General features: G+C 42.5%; 1 protein-coding gene across 2 annotated transcripts in view; it reads left to right on the plus strand.

Annotated features, from left to right (window-relative positions):
• The window catches only part of Pole2 (DNA polymerase epsilon 2, accessory subunit), a 25,845-nt gene extending 11,003 nt beyond the window's left edge, over window positions 1–14,842 (plus strand). Inside the window, exons 6-19 of one of the 2 annotated variants that reach the window (XM_028782318.1) lie at window positions 1,979–2,053; window positions 3,660–3,743; window positions 4,331–4,387; window positions 4,904–4,952; window positions 5,519–5,591; window positions 6,819–6,991; window positions 7,383–7,472; window positions 7,800–7,854; window positions 9,078–9,137; window positions 9,223–9,300; window positions 10,764–10,872; window positions 12,275–12,451; window positions 13,634–13,701; window positions 14,735–14,842. In XM_028782318.1, the coding sequence (XP_028638151.1) occupies window positions 1,979–2,053; window positions 3,660–3,743; window positions 4,331–4,387; window positions 4,904–4,952; window positions 5,519–5,591; window positions 6,819–6,991; window positions 7,383–7,472; window positions 7,800–7,854; window positions 9,078–9,137; window positions 9,223–9,300; window positions 10,764–10,872; window positions 12,275–12,451; window positions 13,634–13,701; window positions 14,735–14,753 (1,167 nt within the window). In that variant the 3' untranslated portion in view covers window positions 14,754–14,842. Of the gene's footprint in view, window positions 1–1,978; window positions 2,054–3,659; window positions 3,744–4,330; window positions 4,388–4,903; window positions 4,953–5,518; window positions 5,592–6,818; window positions 6,992–7,382; window positions 7,473–7,799; window positions 7,855–9,077; window positions 9,138–9,222; window positions 9,301–10,763; window positions 10,873–12,238; window positions 12,452–13,633; window positions 13,702–14,734 lie in introns of those variants that run through there. The other variant, XM_028782326.1, reaches the window with a different exon arrangement.
• The last annotated feature ends 1,022 nt before the right edge of the window (window positions 14,843–15,864 follow it).

Raw genomic sequence — 15,864 nt, forward strand, 5'->3', positions numbered from 1 at the left:
CTCTCTCTCTCTCTCTCTCTCTCTCTCTCTCTCTCTCTCTCTCTCTCATCTGAGATATACTGTTGCTTGTGTAAGTAACGTTGGCCTTATGTAGTTCACTCAGACCAACTCAGATCTTCCTGCCTCAGTCCTCTGAGTCCTCTGAGAACTGATACTTGAGGCACGTACAACCATTTCCAGGTCCTCCTCCTAGATTTCGGTCTACAGTGTTTTGAGTGAGTCACTTAGCCCTGCCTTTTGTGTTCCTCAAATGTGAGACAGAGGTGAACGGAAGTCTGCTCACATTTTCATTGTAACAATTTGAGTCTGTCATTATTCTACTTCAGATTTATTTTCAGAGAGGGTCTCTTGCTTCTTGGGCTAGCTCTAAACTCACTATGTAGGGTGACCTTGGACTTCTGATCCTCCCGCTCTGCCTCTGGAGTGCTGGGATTACAGGCATGTACCACCGTGGCCAGCAGTCCTGTGGTGCAAGGGATGGAACCCAGAGCTTTGTGCGTGCCAGGCAAGCACTCTACAAGCTGAGCCACATCCCCAGCTCTTCCGGTAAGCGTTTTTTTCAATTTAAGATTGTGAGAAACTCAAACTGACTAAAACCAAAGAAAGGGTATATTAGTTTGGCCTATCACCAGGAAGACTAGAGGGCTGTGGTTTTAAGCCTGGCTGGATCCAGGTGCTCATACAATGAACATTGCAAAGCATCTGACTTTTCTTTTCTGTATCTCAGCTTTTTTTTTTTTTAAATAAATTATCCTTTTATTAGACCCTGTCACCACATGCATTAGGGACAAAGGAAGGGAGCCATGCTAGCCCTGGTGTGTTGCCAGGTTTGGGTTCTGGTACACCTTTTTTTGCAAATAGGATTATTCTTCCAAACAAGTTCTCATTATGGAGTGACAGGAATGGCCACTAGTAGCCATGGCAACAGTCAGGAAGAGTCCTGTTGTTCAGCGATCCAGGCAGAAGGCTTGAAAATCTCTCACTTGCTCATCCTTGTGTCAGTCCATGTCTCTGCTTTCGTCTTTCAGGCCTGGGCTGTCTTCAGAAGGGGAAAGGGGCATCTGCCTGCCAGAGTTCATGAGTGAAGGGAGGGGACGGGCAGTTTCTAAAGAGATGCTGTACCTCGTCTAACAGTCGGCCTTGTGCACGTTCACGCTCAACTTTGTATAAGGTGGTAGTTAGTCTTGACAAGACTGGGTGCTTTCTGAGTGGCTTGTCCGTAGACTGGTGGTGACTTTCGGTTGTGAGTCTGACTGGAGCAAGACATGCTTAAGAATACTGCTGGGTGTGTTTGTGAGGGCACTTCCGGGGCTGTGAAGGGATTTATCGTCCTCCTCACTCCGGTGTGGACAGCACCGTCCACCAGACTGAATACAAAGCAAACAAGAAAGCAGGCTAAACAGCTGAGTTAGGCATTCCTTCTGTATGTCTTTATGGTTAGTATGGACTGTGGGTCTCAACCGTGAGCCTAGTAAGACCCTTCCTTCCTTAGGCTCCTTTTTTCAGGGTTAGATGAGGGAGTTAACTAACATAGAGCTTCCCATATACGCCTTTATTCATGGCCTTCTTCCTTTGGACACCCCCATTTCTTGGCCCGAAGTGTTTTGTCTCACCCTCTTACCCTATTTTATCATTTGGGTCTTGTTAAATGATCTCTTTGGCCTGATTTACAGCCAGCCCCTAGAGACCTGTGTTGTATGGTGGCTTTTCTCTCTCACTAGCTTCTGTGCTGAGGTTTTTAAATGCTTTTTGTTTCAAAAGTTGCTGTGGGGTTGGAGATTTAGCTCTGTGGTAAAGTTGCCGAGTTGGAGCTAGGCCCTGGGTTTGCGGGGGGTGGGGTGGGGGGGGATCGCTAGGGATTTGCATGCTGTTTTATTGAGAATAAGCAACCGTAAGAGCTTAGAAGCAGTGTTTGTCTTCTGTGTTATGAGTCTTTAAATGTGTAGTTCAGTAATTCATAAGGATCTCTTTGTTCCAGAGGACGCACAGACATGAATTGTTCACTCCTCCGGTGATAGGCTCACAACCCGAGGAAAGTGGGAGCAAATTCCAGGTTTGGACATTGTCTTAATTAATTAGGGGATATATCTACTAACACGAGTGTAATATTCATTGCTGCTGTTTTATACACTTACTTTAGTGTGTACTCATGTGATGTGGCACATGTGGAAGTTGGAGTTGCTTCTTTGTTCCACCATGTGGGTGGGACCTGGACATTGAACTCAGGTCTTTATGTTTGGTGGCAATGCCTTTCTCCAGTGAGCCAATCCTGTCTACCTGCCTACTTCTAATTCATTAAGAAAAAGAAATTTTTTTTTCATTTTTGCTTGAGGCAAGATCTCAGTATGTACCGACTGGCCTGGAACTTGCTTTATAGACAGGTTGGCTCAAACACACACGCACCTCTGCCTCTCAATGCTGGGATTAAAACATGCACCACCGTGTTTGGTTAATTCATTGAACTTTAAGTGAAAATAACCCGTGTACCCATTTAACTGGTGATAGGCACAGCCCCATGACCGTTGCTGGCAAGGTCATGCCTACTGTGGGTTCTGTAGCTCTTTAGCAGAAGTGAATGCTCTGTCTTTGGTGCCTGGTACTGGGGAAGCACCTACAGTCTCTGGCCTCCAAACCAAGTCTTGCACGGCTTTCTGATCAGCTTCTCATTGTCCTTCCTGCCCTCGGTCAGACTACTGGTGGTAGCCTGTCCTTCTCTTGGTCACCATACAGCACAGACCTGTTGGACTAAAATGTGCCATATCCATTGTAAGGAAAACTTAAAGGAACACTGGTTTCAACACCACCCCACCCCGCTCATGTATTAAAGAAACAATAGAGTGGACGTGAGGATGCAGATAGGCCCTAGGGTTGTTGAACTCGAATGGAGGAGATGGAAAACTCCACTTTCATAGTTTGGAAGATGATTCCAAGACAGCACTGTCCTTGTAGTTCCCGCAGTCTGCCTGGCCACTGTCAGTCTGTCTGTACCTCTGTCATCTTCTCTAGCACTCAAGGCCCTGGGTGGGCTTTGCTTCTGCCTGTGCCTCCCCATTTTCTGAGGCTCTAAATGGATTTTGAAGGGCCCCCTCCTATTCAGTGTTCATTAGATTCTCTGCCATGGTCGATCAGAATTCATTACCCTGAGGAGTCTGTTAGTGACTGAAACAGTAATACTGGATGATGTTCAGACTAATGCTTGAGGGTGTGACGGTGCAGTCCTGGGATCCCAGCCCGGAGGTGGAGGCAGGAGAGTGAGAACTCAAGTTCATCCTCAGTGCTGTAGGGAGTCGAAAGCTGGCCTGGGCTTCCTGGGACGCGGTTTCAAAAAAACAGAAACTAGCAAAAATTAATGTTCAGTGGTGGCACGCAAAGAGGAAACTAACAGGCTGTCCTGGCTGTCCTGGACCTCACAGGCTGCCCTCAGACACCAGCATTCTTCCCTCCTTAGGCATGCATGAGTACCCATGCTTGTCTTCTTTGGTTACATTTCTGCTCATAGACATTTGACAGTTTAGCTTTTCATAGGCTAAAATTAAACTTGCTGACTAATCTTCCTACTCTAAAGCAGCTGTATATAATAAAATACGTACCCAACACTTATTTTTAAGAAAATTAGGATATGCTTTTAGTCTTTAAGTTTTTATTCTGTTTTGTTTTAGCTTAAAACAATAGAAACTTTATTGGGTAGTACAAGCAGAGTTGGTGATGTGATTGTCCTTGGAATGATAACCCAGTTGAAAGAGGTAAGTTCGACGTGCTTTGTCTTTTATTTTTGGACTAGAGTTGGTCATGTGTTGCTGCGGCAATGCTTTTTCATAGAAAACACAGGAACATATTTTTCACAGAAAATCAACGATGACCTCGTCACCTGTGTCCGGTTTCTGCGGTTTTAGTGAGAAAAGTGTCCAGGTGTTGATTTGCATAGCCTCTGGGTAGACCTTTAGTGACCTCTGGTTTTCTCTGACTCTGGGTTTCTCAGTAAGCAAGCTGCTGACCACAACCTGGTAACCTGAAGGTACTGGTCATTCTGACCAGTGCTGGTGTCTGGTAGCTGACAGCACCTGGAGAGGCCAAATGGCAACCAGCCTGGGCCTTCCTTTTCACCCTGTGGTCTGCCGCAGTCGTTCCTTAATGACTGTGAGTCTCAGGTAAGCGGTTAGTCTGAGGTTGCCAGTAAATAAGCAGGAAAGTGTGGACTAGGAATTACTCATATCTACAGATCCACTTCTCTCTAATGCATCCTGTTGTCACACTAGGTACTATGCTAATCACCTGTAATAGTATTCACTTTTATACAGATGTGAACATATTTCATTTAATTCCATTTTAGGGGAAGTTTTTCCTGGAAGATCCTACTGGAACAGTACAGCTGGACCTTAGTAAAGCTATATCCTTTAAAAATTTTTCTGTCCAGGCATGGTGATACATGCTTTTAATCCCAGCACTCGGAAGACAGAGGCAGTTTTCTACACAGTGAGCTTCAAGCCAGCCAGGCTACATAGTGAGACCCTGTCTCCAAAAAAAAGGGGGCTGGAGAGATGGCTCAACAGTTAAGAGCACTGGCTGCTGTAGGATCTGGGTTAAATTCCCAGCACCCACATGGCAGGTCACAACACTGCAGTTTATTATTGAGACTCCTTTTGAGGCCAGGCATGGTGGTGTATACTTGTAATCCTGTCACTTGGGAAGCAGAGGCAAGTTTAGGAGTTTGGAGGCCAGCCTTGGCTGCATGTCTCAACTTTTCCCTACAACAAATAAGACTTCCTCTCTAACACCAACACAATCCCCTAAGAGAAATCTCAATCAATAGAACAAAGCTAGAAGTCCCTTGGGGTTCAGACTGTATACTGACCTTATCACCGTTCCGAGCATAGACTTGAATTCTTCCTCAGCTGCTCTGTACCAGTTCCACAGTGGCTTATACACTGAGGCGTGCTTTGTCCTGGCTGAAGGTACGTGCACGCACCCTCTTCATGTCCTTGCTTGACAGTAAAACTGTTTCTACTTGGGAAAGACACCTTAAGATGTAATTCCAGAGGGCATTCACTGGGAGAATGTGACCTTATGAGAAGGTGACTCTTAAGAGACAGGCTATTAGAAAACATTCAGGGCTGAAGAAAGCACCTTGAGATTAGATAGTGGAGAGAGCTGAGCTGTGGGTACTGAAAACCACCGATGCAAACTCATAAAACTGGAAAACTCTTTTGGATTTCGTATAGGGTCACATGCTTAATCGGGTGCCATCTGTGTGGCTGCTTTCTCTGTTCCTCAGCATGTGCTACGATCCCCTCAGCACCCTAACCCACCCTAAAATATGAGTTAGCTGGGGTGGAGTGCACTTGTTTTATGTCGTTTTCCTCATAAGATTTGCACTGTCCATGGCTCTGGAGTGAGATAGCTCAGTCTGATGGGTGTTTTTTGTGGTTTAATTCATTGTCTTACGTGACATAAATTTGCTTTTTCAAAAAAGGATAATTAAGCAGATAATAATGACTTGTTACCTGGTTTGTTTGTTTAGGTTGGTTTGAAGATCAAGTGTTTCATGCCAATGCCTTTGGATTTCCTCCCACTGAGCCCTCTAGCACCACAAGGTATTAAAGCACTTGATTTCAATGACACAGGGATTTGTATATTGGCAGCAGTGAACGTTTCAGTCACTACAAGGTGATAAGAAAAAGCAATGGGAACCCATTTGCTTTAGCAGATCTGGTGCCCTCTTCTGGCCTTCACAGGTGCACATGGATTTGCAGACACAAATACTCAAATGAGGCAAAAGTTCACACACACACACACACACATAAATACAATTTTTAAAGTGAAAAAAGGAGTACAAAGGCATAAAAAGAAAAGTGAATTTAATGAGTCAGTGCTTTATATGTCTATGTTTATTTATGTATCTGTGTAAATGGTAGGTCCTCCATCATTTATGGAGTCTAGTCCATATCTCTGTAAATGCAGTGCTGATGCAGTGGTTATGCACGGAACAGTGAAACACTGGGGCTGCCAGGCATTCGTGGCTCCAGCCGAGCAAGGTAGCTGGTATCACACTGCCCTCTTGTTCCTACAGAAGAGGGAGTTGCAAGGAGCTCCTGCCTGGGGCCTGGTAGGGGAGCAAATGAGGGCAGATGTAAACTACTCCTTTGACACCCAAGCATACTGTTGCTTTAACCTTTCCAGAACAGACTTGAACAAATGCCTGTTCACCCCAGATAGCACACCAGCGGCAGAGCAGAGCAACATCTACTCACATCTTCCTGGTGGAACAATGGTTTTATTGCGCTCCCATGATCACGGGTGACCCCAAGACTGCTGCATCATTTAAAAGTCTCACCCAAGCATGGACGAGACTTGTCCGTCACGGCATAGATGGAGTCCATTCTGCCTGCTTCTCCCCGGTTAACTCCTGTATGAGCCAGCACCTCCCAAGACGGTGTAGCTGGGGCAGGATAATGTATAGCAGTGAGCAGAGTGGCTGCAATCTCCAGTGATGTTCTATCAACTGGCTCCATCCCCTCAAACTGTGGAGACTGCTAGTAGGCCTGACCTTGTGGAGGGTCTCTTGACAGTCTCTTGGAGTTAATCACAGCTGATCTGATTAAAATGGAAGTGGCTGCCGTGCTCTGAGGGCAGCTTTTGAAGCATGTATACTGGGATATTCCTCTATAGACAGTTTTCATGTGTGCGTTTTAAATAATTTGCAGGCAGCGTATTTCATCTCTGGAATACTGTGTTGTTGCATGGTTGCTATATCTGGTATATTTTTACTTTCTCCATGAACAGAATATGGTATAGGAGATAACTGTGTTATAATTACATAGGGCGTACTATGGAAATATTAATTTTTTTGGAGGGCCTTCTAATGCATCAGTGAAGACTTCTGCAAAACTGAGACAGCTGGAGGATGAGAACAAGGACGCCATGTTTGTGATTGTGTCTGATGTTTGGTTGGATCAAGTGCAAGTGCTGGAGAAGCTACACATAATGTTTTCTGGTACTTATTACTATTTTTTTCTTTCTCGAACGGTTCTGAGGGATTGTGTTCTAGAACTAAATGTTTGTCATGTGCCTCTGTGGGCCCTGTTACATGGGAACCTGAGATAGGGGATTTATTGAGCTGTGATTAGAGATCAATCTGAGCAATATAGGAAGACCTTGTTTTAAAAAGAAAACAAAGCCAAATCAAAGATTTCACTGTTAAAGTCAGCCAGACATGCTGATACCTGCCTTTAATCCCATCACTTGGAAGGCAGAGGCAGGTGGATCTCTATGAATTCCAGGCTCGCTAGGGCTCCATAGTGTGATCCTGTCTCAAAAAAAAAAATCAAATAAATAAATAACATAAAATTTTCAGCCCCCAATAGTGATGTCCTTTTGTTTCCTAGGTTATTCACCAGCACCTCCAACCTGCTTTATTCTGTGTGGTAATTTTTCATCTGCACCATATGGAAAAAATCAAGTCCAGGCTTTGAAAGGTACTGAGGATCTTGTTACTAAGAGTGTTTCCAACTGGGGCAGTGGTGGTGCATGGCTTTAATACCAGCACTTAAGAGGCAGAGGCAGTAGGAACTCTGAGTTTCCGGCCAGCCTAGTCTACAGAATAAGTTCCAGGACAACCAGGGCTACACAGAGAAATCCTACTTTAAAAAACAAAACAAAAAATTGAGTGTTTCTGTATTTACATGAACTATTGATAAATTATGTATAATATTTTAATTTTATTAAAGATCTAGGGTTGTATTTAATCAACTATAACTTTATGGATATCACAAATTGGACTAAATATCTTTTGTAATTTTCAGATTCCCTAAAATCTTTGGCAGACATAATATGTGAATACCCAAGTATCCACCAAAGGTAAAAATCTCTATGACTACCTTTTTTTTTTTTTTAATCCAAAATAGTTTTGTTTTTTGTTTTTTTAAAAATGAACCGTGAGGTTTATATCAATGATTATAAAGAAATTGCCTTTAGAAAAGAAAAAGTCGATGGACTAGAGAGATGGCTCAGCAATTAAGTGCATTGGTTGCTCATCCAGAGGTCCTGAGTTCAATCCTCAGCCACCACATGGTGGCTCACAACCATCTATATATAGTGTGATCTGATGCCCCCTTCTGGCACACAGGTGTACAAGCAGACATACCACTCATACAGAAAACAGAGAGAGAGAGAGAGAGAGAGAGAGAGAGAGAGAGAGAGAGAGAGAGAGAGAGAGAGAGAGAGAGAAAGAGAGAGAATATGAGAATGAACAAGTTGAGAGCATTGAGAGAGCCCAGGGTGAAATCCTCACACCATCATGTGTTACACTACTCTCTGAGTTTATAGAGAAACAAGATGTAGAAGGGAGAGGGACAGTTTTATCCATAGTTTCTGGTGACACTGCTTATCCGGAGGTGGACCTTCAGTATGATCGTCACTGGCCTCATGAGCCTCTGTGAAGACAGATTAATCCAGGCCAGCAGGATGACTCAGTGGGTACAGGTGCTTATCTCTACACCTGATTGCTCAGTTTGATTGATTCCTGACATCCATTCGAAGGAGAAAATAAACTGCCACAAGATGTCCTCTGAATTTCACATGTGTGCCATAGCAGACACAGGTCCGCATGTATGCATGTGGTCACCACGCTGTTATTAATAGAAAGTTTTTTTTTTTTTTTTGTTTTTAGAGACAGGGTTTCTCTGTGTAGTCCTGGCTGTCCTGGAACTCACTCTGTAGACCAGGCTGGCCTCCTCAAACTCAGAAATCCGCCTGCCTCTGCCTCCCAAGTGCTGGGATTAAAGGCGTGCGCCACCACTGCCCGGCAATAGAAAGTTTTTGACTGGAGACTTTTAGCAGTTTATTAAAATGCATATAATAAAATAAATAAAAACTGTAGCTAGGCATCATGGCACCACAGTGCTGAGGAGACGGAGGCAAGAGGATTGCAGATTTAAGGCCAGCCTGGACTACATAGCAAGACCTCTACTCAAACAAACAGAATACCCCTGGGATTCAGTTGAAGGCAATGACTTAGTTTTTGGCTGCTGGCAGTGTTGCATGTTGCTATTTTTAATGGCTGGTGTTGAATTTTTATGCAGTAGCCGTTTTGTGTTTGTGCCTGGCCCAGAGGATCCTGGATTTGGCTCCATTTTACCAAGGTAATCTTTGTTCACATTTTGTTTTGACAGTCAAGAGAATTGTGTAAAGTTTATAAATGCATCCCATATCACACTGTTTTTCTAGGCCACCACTTGCTGAAAGCATCACACAGGAATTCAGACAAAAGGTCCCTTTTTCAGTTTTTACTACTAATCCTTGCAGGTAAGTCACTCAAAAAAATAGCATTTTGTGTTAAACTTCTTTCCGTTCATTTAAAAATTACTCTTCTAATTTTTTTCTGAAATTTGACTGCTATAGAGTAGATCTAAAAAATAAATTTGATTTTAGATTCCTCAAGCTTTGGAAAATATTTTAACTATATTCAAATACTTAACCTATAGCGTCTTTATGGTCTCTGTGTTGGCAACGGTATCTCCAGCTTCCTCATGAATCCCATACTTGTGGGTCCAGATGTCCAGGGTTAGGGTTAGGGTTAGGGTGTCTTTCTCTCTGGATGTCTTATAGATTAACGAGCACTCTAATCCTGCCCCGAGCTCCATTGCTCACCTGTTCTGGGCCCGACCCATCTCATTTCATGGCACCTTTGTCTTTGCAATGGCTCAGGCACTAACCATAGAGGTTTCCCCTACACCGTTTTTGAGGTAGCCCTACCGTCTTCAGAATAAATGCTGAATCTGGTTACCTCTCACCACTAAGACCTGAGATCTTCTCTGATCTGGATCAGCAGCCCTTAGCTGCTGGTCTCTGGCTTCTACTCCTCCCCGTGTGTAGTCTGTATATCATGTTGCTCTCCTGTCTTGAAAGATGGGGTCCCTAATGCTGTTACTAGCAGCCCGAATCCTGGCAGTGATAGTCATGCCCTGCCTGCATGGAGTGCCATTGCTGCTTTGATTTCCGCTCCCCAGTTGCTTCCCTCACACCACTCTCTGTGCCACAAGCATGCAAGGTGTGCTCCGGTCTTAGGTCCTGTATTGTGCCTCTTCCCCCGCCTGCAGAGCTCAACTTTCAGACATCTTATCTGCTGCTTCACATCTAGCCTGTGCTCAGGTCACTGTGCCTGATGAGCCTTCCCTGCTTTATCCTGTCTTAATACCCGTCTTCTATACCCTCCTTTCCAAAATACGGTCTCTTCACCTTTCTCTTTTTTCCGGTATACATCAGTATCATGTCTGTTTAATTTCTCTGCTCTCCTCCCCCATCAGAATGCAAAGTGTATATATTTTCCTTTTGTTCACTTATCAATTACGTAACGTTGGGCACATATTAAAAGCTCAGTGAAGGACTGGGAGCACATTGCAGTGGTAGAATGCTTTCATAGGAAATGTAAAGGGCTTGGTTCAAACCCTAGCACTGTGCCTGTGTGTACAAACACACACACACACACACACACACACACACACACACACACAGACAGAAACCCAAAGACAGAGATAGACAGAGGCAGACAGAGGGGGAGTTGGGGCTGGAAGAAAGAGAGGGGGTGGGGAAGAAAATTCAGTAAATAAAACTAGATTGGGGAACAGGTAAGATCAACTGGCTGAGTCTCTGCTGTAATGACCGTTGAGAAGTCCAGTGGGGGTGCCTTGATTTCATAAGACTTTGCCTTTAAAATTATCTACTTTTTTCCCCCTGAGGTCAGATATTCAACTCCTGTTTTATTTCAGAATTCAGTATTGTACACAAGAAATAATTATCTTCCGTGAAGACTTAGTGAATAAGATGTGTAGAAACTGTGTCCGTTTTCCTAGCAGCAGTTTGGATATTCCTACTCATGTAAGTAGACTTCTTTGGTAAGCTACCTTTTGTTTTTATATTTATTTCATTAATTTGTGTATATATTTTACCTGCATGTATGTATGTGCACCATGTGTGCCTGATGCCTGTGGAGCTTAGAAGAGAGCATTGGATTCCATGGGACTGGAGTTACAGACAGTTGTGGGCTTCTATGTAGGTGCTGGGAATCAAACCCAGGTTCTGTGCAAGAGCCACAGTGCTGTTTGTTAACCACTGAGCCAGTGCTCCAGCCTCTGGTCTGGTTTTAAAATACATTGTTTTAAACATGTGTGTATCTTGGTGAATGTATCTGCACACGAATGTGCAGGTGCCCACAGAGGCCAGAAGAGGGCACTGTGTCCTATGGAGCTGACTTACATATGTTGGCAGGCAGCCTAGCATGGGGGCTGGGACCTGAACTCTGGCCTCATGATATAGCAGCATGCTTGCCTAACCAGAGCCATCTCTTCAGCTCTTGTGGGTTCTTTTGTATTTATTGAACTATTTTATTTTATTTTTTACTTCCTGCCTCTGCCTCCCAAGTGCTGGGATTAAAGGCATGTGCCACCACCGCCTGTCTATTGCACTATTTTAAATGTTACATTTTATGAGCTTTGTTAAGCTCCTTTGTGCTTATGTTTTGATATTTCCTTGTGGTTTAAGGTAGTAATTGGGTTTTGTCTGTATATCAGGACTTGTGGCTTTCTACTGAAGAACCTAGAGAACAGCGGGAAGGCCACACCAAGCAGGGACTTTGTTTAAACTTTCTATTTTCTCTTAAGACTCTTAGGTTTTCCTTCTGATTATGTGTAAACTATTTTTTATAAGATGTTCATATTTTGCCAGGTGGTGGTGGTGCACGCCTTTAATCCCAGCACTTGGGAAGCAGAGGCAGGCAGATTTCTGAGTTGGAGTCTAGCCTGGGCTACCGAGTGAGTTCCAGGACAGCCAGGGCTACACAGAGAAACCCTGTGTTGAAAAACCAAAAAAAAAAAAAGTTCATATTTCTTGTGTTTATTACATATTTTGTATGATATGTCCACATCAGGGGGACATGCAGTATTTATCTTGTAAATTCAAAGTTACCAAATTTACAGTTGTCACTGAGATGTATGAAAGTTAAGTAAATCACTTTTTTGAGCTGAATTCGCAGTTTATTATATGTATTGCTGACTCAAAATGACTAAAGAGAAGGGTCTGTGTTATGACAAATGAAAACAGATTTTGCCCCTGAAATATGTGATTTCATTTTAAGAGAATGTTTATTGATGGTCGATGATTCAAGGCTTCCTTGATTTGTAAATATTCTTGGTCTTCATGGAAACAATTAATGTAAAACCACTTGTTTCGCTTTTTCTCTTCACAGATGAACTGTTTTACTTTGTCTTGTGTTCTGTTGTAGTTCGTAAAGACTCTCTTATCCCAGGGTCATCTGGCTCCTCTCCCTCTGTACGTGTGCCCCGTCTACTGGGCATACGATTACACTTTGAGAGTCTACCCAGTGCCCGATCTGCTGGTCATTGCAGACAAGTACGATCCGTTCACCGTGACCAATACTGAGTGCCTCTGCATAAACCCTGTAAGGATGTTTCTCTTACAAAGCAGTCAAGAGGATATAACACAGTTTTCTTTCTCTTCTCTAATTTTAAAAGTTGCCTCTTGTTTGGGGGTCTGTATACCATGGTGAGAATCCATTCTCTTCCTTCTACCATGTGGGGCCCAAAGATGGCTCCGAACCTTGTTCCTTATCTATTCAACCACTTTACACCTTATAGCACATTTCTATGACTTTATATAAAGAATAAAATCATTGTTTCGATCAAATATATAGTCAGATACTGATATAATTTGGTATATATAGAAGATTTGTAAACTCAGTATGTGATATAATTAAAGTATTGTAAGTTTTTAAGTAACAAGGATCTCAAATTATAAAACCAAACAAGTATTTTTTTTCTTTTCAAAGTAGCAAAGTCATATATTGTGCAATTTCTCTTTCGGAATTGCTTTCAGATCCTGTAACCATTTCTATAACCTTATTGATAGTTGCTTATCTTTTGAGAATTGTGACTTGTAAAAACTGCCCAAATGTCCAGAACCCAAGTGTGATAAGTGATATTTCATTGGGGTTTACTATTTGATTTTTTTTTATCTAGAACCTTAAAACTACTCTAGAATGTTCAAGCTGCTTTAGTTATCTGAAAATATGATTGAAAAGCAGAGGCTCCGTGGTAACCTTAGAGCGTCATCGTAGATAGTCACATGTAGTTCTTGCTCAGAGGTACTGGGGGACACACTGGGATTCTGTCAACCCCTTATTCAAGGGAGTGGCAGGGAAGACTTCTTGAACAGAAGTCTGTCTTCTATGTACTACTGGTTGCTTCCACACCGTGTAGAACCATGTCAAAGCATTTCCAGTGACATTTGTTGGCATATGTCAACTTAAAACATTACTAGATTGTGACATTTTATAGTAACCTCTATAAAGAACACTATTTTACCGTCACATCAAGTTCTAACTAAGGAATCTGATTCTGTGTGACTATGGATGTACACACCTTTAATCCCAGCACTTGAAAGGCAGAGGCCAGCCTGATCTACAGAGCTAGTTGCAGGACAGCCAGTGTTACATAGTCAAATCCTGTCTTGAGAAAAAGAAAAGGAAGGAAGGTAGGTAGGTAGGTAGGTAAATGTGATTCTAGAAAAAGGGATTATTTTATACAAGACAAATAGTCACTTACGGATATTTTTGTCTTCAAAGGGATCCTTTCCAAGAAGTGGATTTGCATTCAAAGTTTTTTACCCTTCCACTAAGACAGTAGAAGACAGGTAAGCATGCCCACCAAACACAACAGGGGCTTTCTGTTGGTTTTATGTTGCTGAAAGTCACATTTGATAGGTATGTTTAAATTTTCCTTGTGTCTGCATTGGCTTACTAGGAATGCTTAACAGTAGTCATGTTGAGATCTTGGTTGCCATGTTTCTGTTGATAAGGACTTTTTTCAGTCGATTCTCTGGCTGGCTGTATAGGTGGTCTTGTTCCCACAGAGATAACACATGAGGATGCTTCATATTCCTCCAGTAGGTCAGTCCTGTCCTCCACATGGCTGTTTCTCAAATCATAGGTAAACTGGCAGCGAAGTAGAGAGAAGCTGGATGTGTGTAGTGGTGAGGTTCAAAGGTCTTAGAACAAAGTGATCACCAGGTGAGAGTGGTGCCAGGAGCAGTATCAGAGCTCCTGGATCTGGAGTTACAGGCAGTTGTGTGCTGCCTGATGTGAGTGCTGGGAACTGAACTCTGGTCCTCTACAAGAGCATCAAGGTTTTAAGTTACCTCTCCAGCTCCTAAACTACTTTTTTTTTTATTTTTATTTTTTTGAGGTAGGGTCTCATTATGTAGCTGGGATTATAGGCATGTGCCACTATACCCATTTTTTGGAGTACATATTTCTAAAGCATAAACCCCCACCCCCTTATGCTGCTATAGATTGAACTCAAGGTCTTGGACATACTAGGTGAGAATCTTACCAACTGGTTATATCCCCACCCCTTGTGTTTCTGAGGTTAGCACAGGCTTGCCTGAACTTGTAGTCTTACCTCAGCCTCTGGAATGTGTCACATCACACTCAGCTTCCGTTTCTTATGCATGTGTTTGAGCATCACATGGAGCAATCCTTCCTTTTTTGATCAGACTACTTTTATAAAGATATCTCTTTAGGAGAACAAGCTGGACATGAGACATATTTTAGTGTTTCCTCTTGAATTTGCAACAATGTGAATATGTTAATTAACCTCTTTAAACAAAACTACAACTAAGTATTAAGAAAAGAGCAGTTGCTTACTGCTTTATTTTTCTATTTCAGCAAACTTCAGGGCTTTTGAGACGGATGAGACGGCGTGAAATGAATTTTTTTATTTTTATCTTATGTATTTTGTATTTTAAATTGTAATAAACTTATGGAAAAACCTTAGAGTGTTCTGCACATTGTATTTTATGAAAATCTGGAACTGTGTTACACTTGAGAAAGTTTTATAGAAAAATTTCTGTGCAGTCTCAAAAATCCGCAGATATTTTACAATGTCATCTGTTTACACACCTGCTTCCTAATAACTATATAACCATAGTAACTCTAGTATTAACAGGTTTTTTTTTTTTTAATGGTTTAGTCACAAAATTTCTTCTTACAAAGTTGAGAAAAATCTGTTTTGGAGTATTGGTGTATTTACTACATAACTATCCATAATTGCTTTTTGGCAGTGAAAAATTTTAACTATCATTCCCACAGGGTGGGTCAGTGCTCTATGTCTATCTGGTTTTTCAAGATAGGTCTCACTATGCAGCCCTGGGTGTGTATCTGTCATCTATCATCCATCCATTCATCCATCCATCCATCCATCCATCCGCTTTTTCAAGACAGGGTCTCACTATGTAGCCCTGGCTATCCTAGAACTTGTGAACCAGGCTGGCCTTGAACTCAGAGATCTACCAATCTTTGTCTCCCTAGTGCTGGGATTAAAGGCATGCACCACCAACACCTGACTATTCCCATAGTTTTTAAACTTACAAAGCATATGGCTTTTGCTGATTAGCTTTTTGTTATGCTAAGGATCAGACTTAGGACCTCACTCACTGTTCTAAGCCCCATCCATAGTTTTTGAATCATGTGTTTCACTTTTCTGTGCTGCTATAACAATACCAAAGACAGGATAATTTACTATGAACAGAAACTTGGGTTTAGGAATGAGCATCCAAGAAAGACGGGCAAAGATTAGGACTTAGATCCTGTCTCAAAAAGAAGAAGGCTGGATGTTTTGCTCCATGGTAGAAGCTCCTCTAGCTTGTTCAGGGCTAGAAGTTCAAAGCCAGTAAATATGGCAAACTTGTCCTCAAATTTGAAAATATAAAGGTGACTTAAAAGAGGTAACCGATTCTTGAGGACATTTACTGATTCTCTCACATACTTTAAAGACCCCCCAGGACTCCCCTGCCTGC

The sequence above is a fragment of the Grammomys surdaster genome, unplaced genomic scaffold (genome assembly GCF_004785775.1).
Source record: "Grammomys surdaster isolate TR1022 unplaced genomic scaffold, NIH_TR_1.0 98, whole genome shotgun sequence".
NCBI lineage: Eukaryota > Metazoa > Chordata > Mammalia > Rodentia > Muridae > Grammomys > Grammomys surdaster.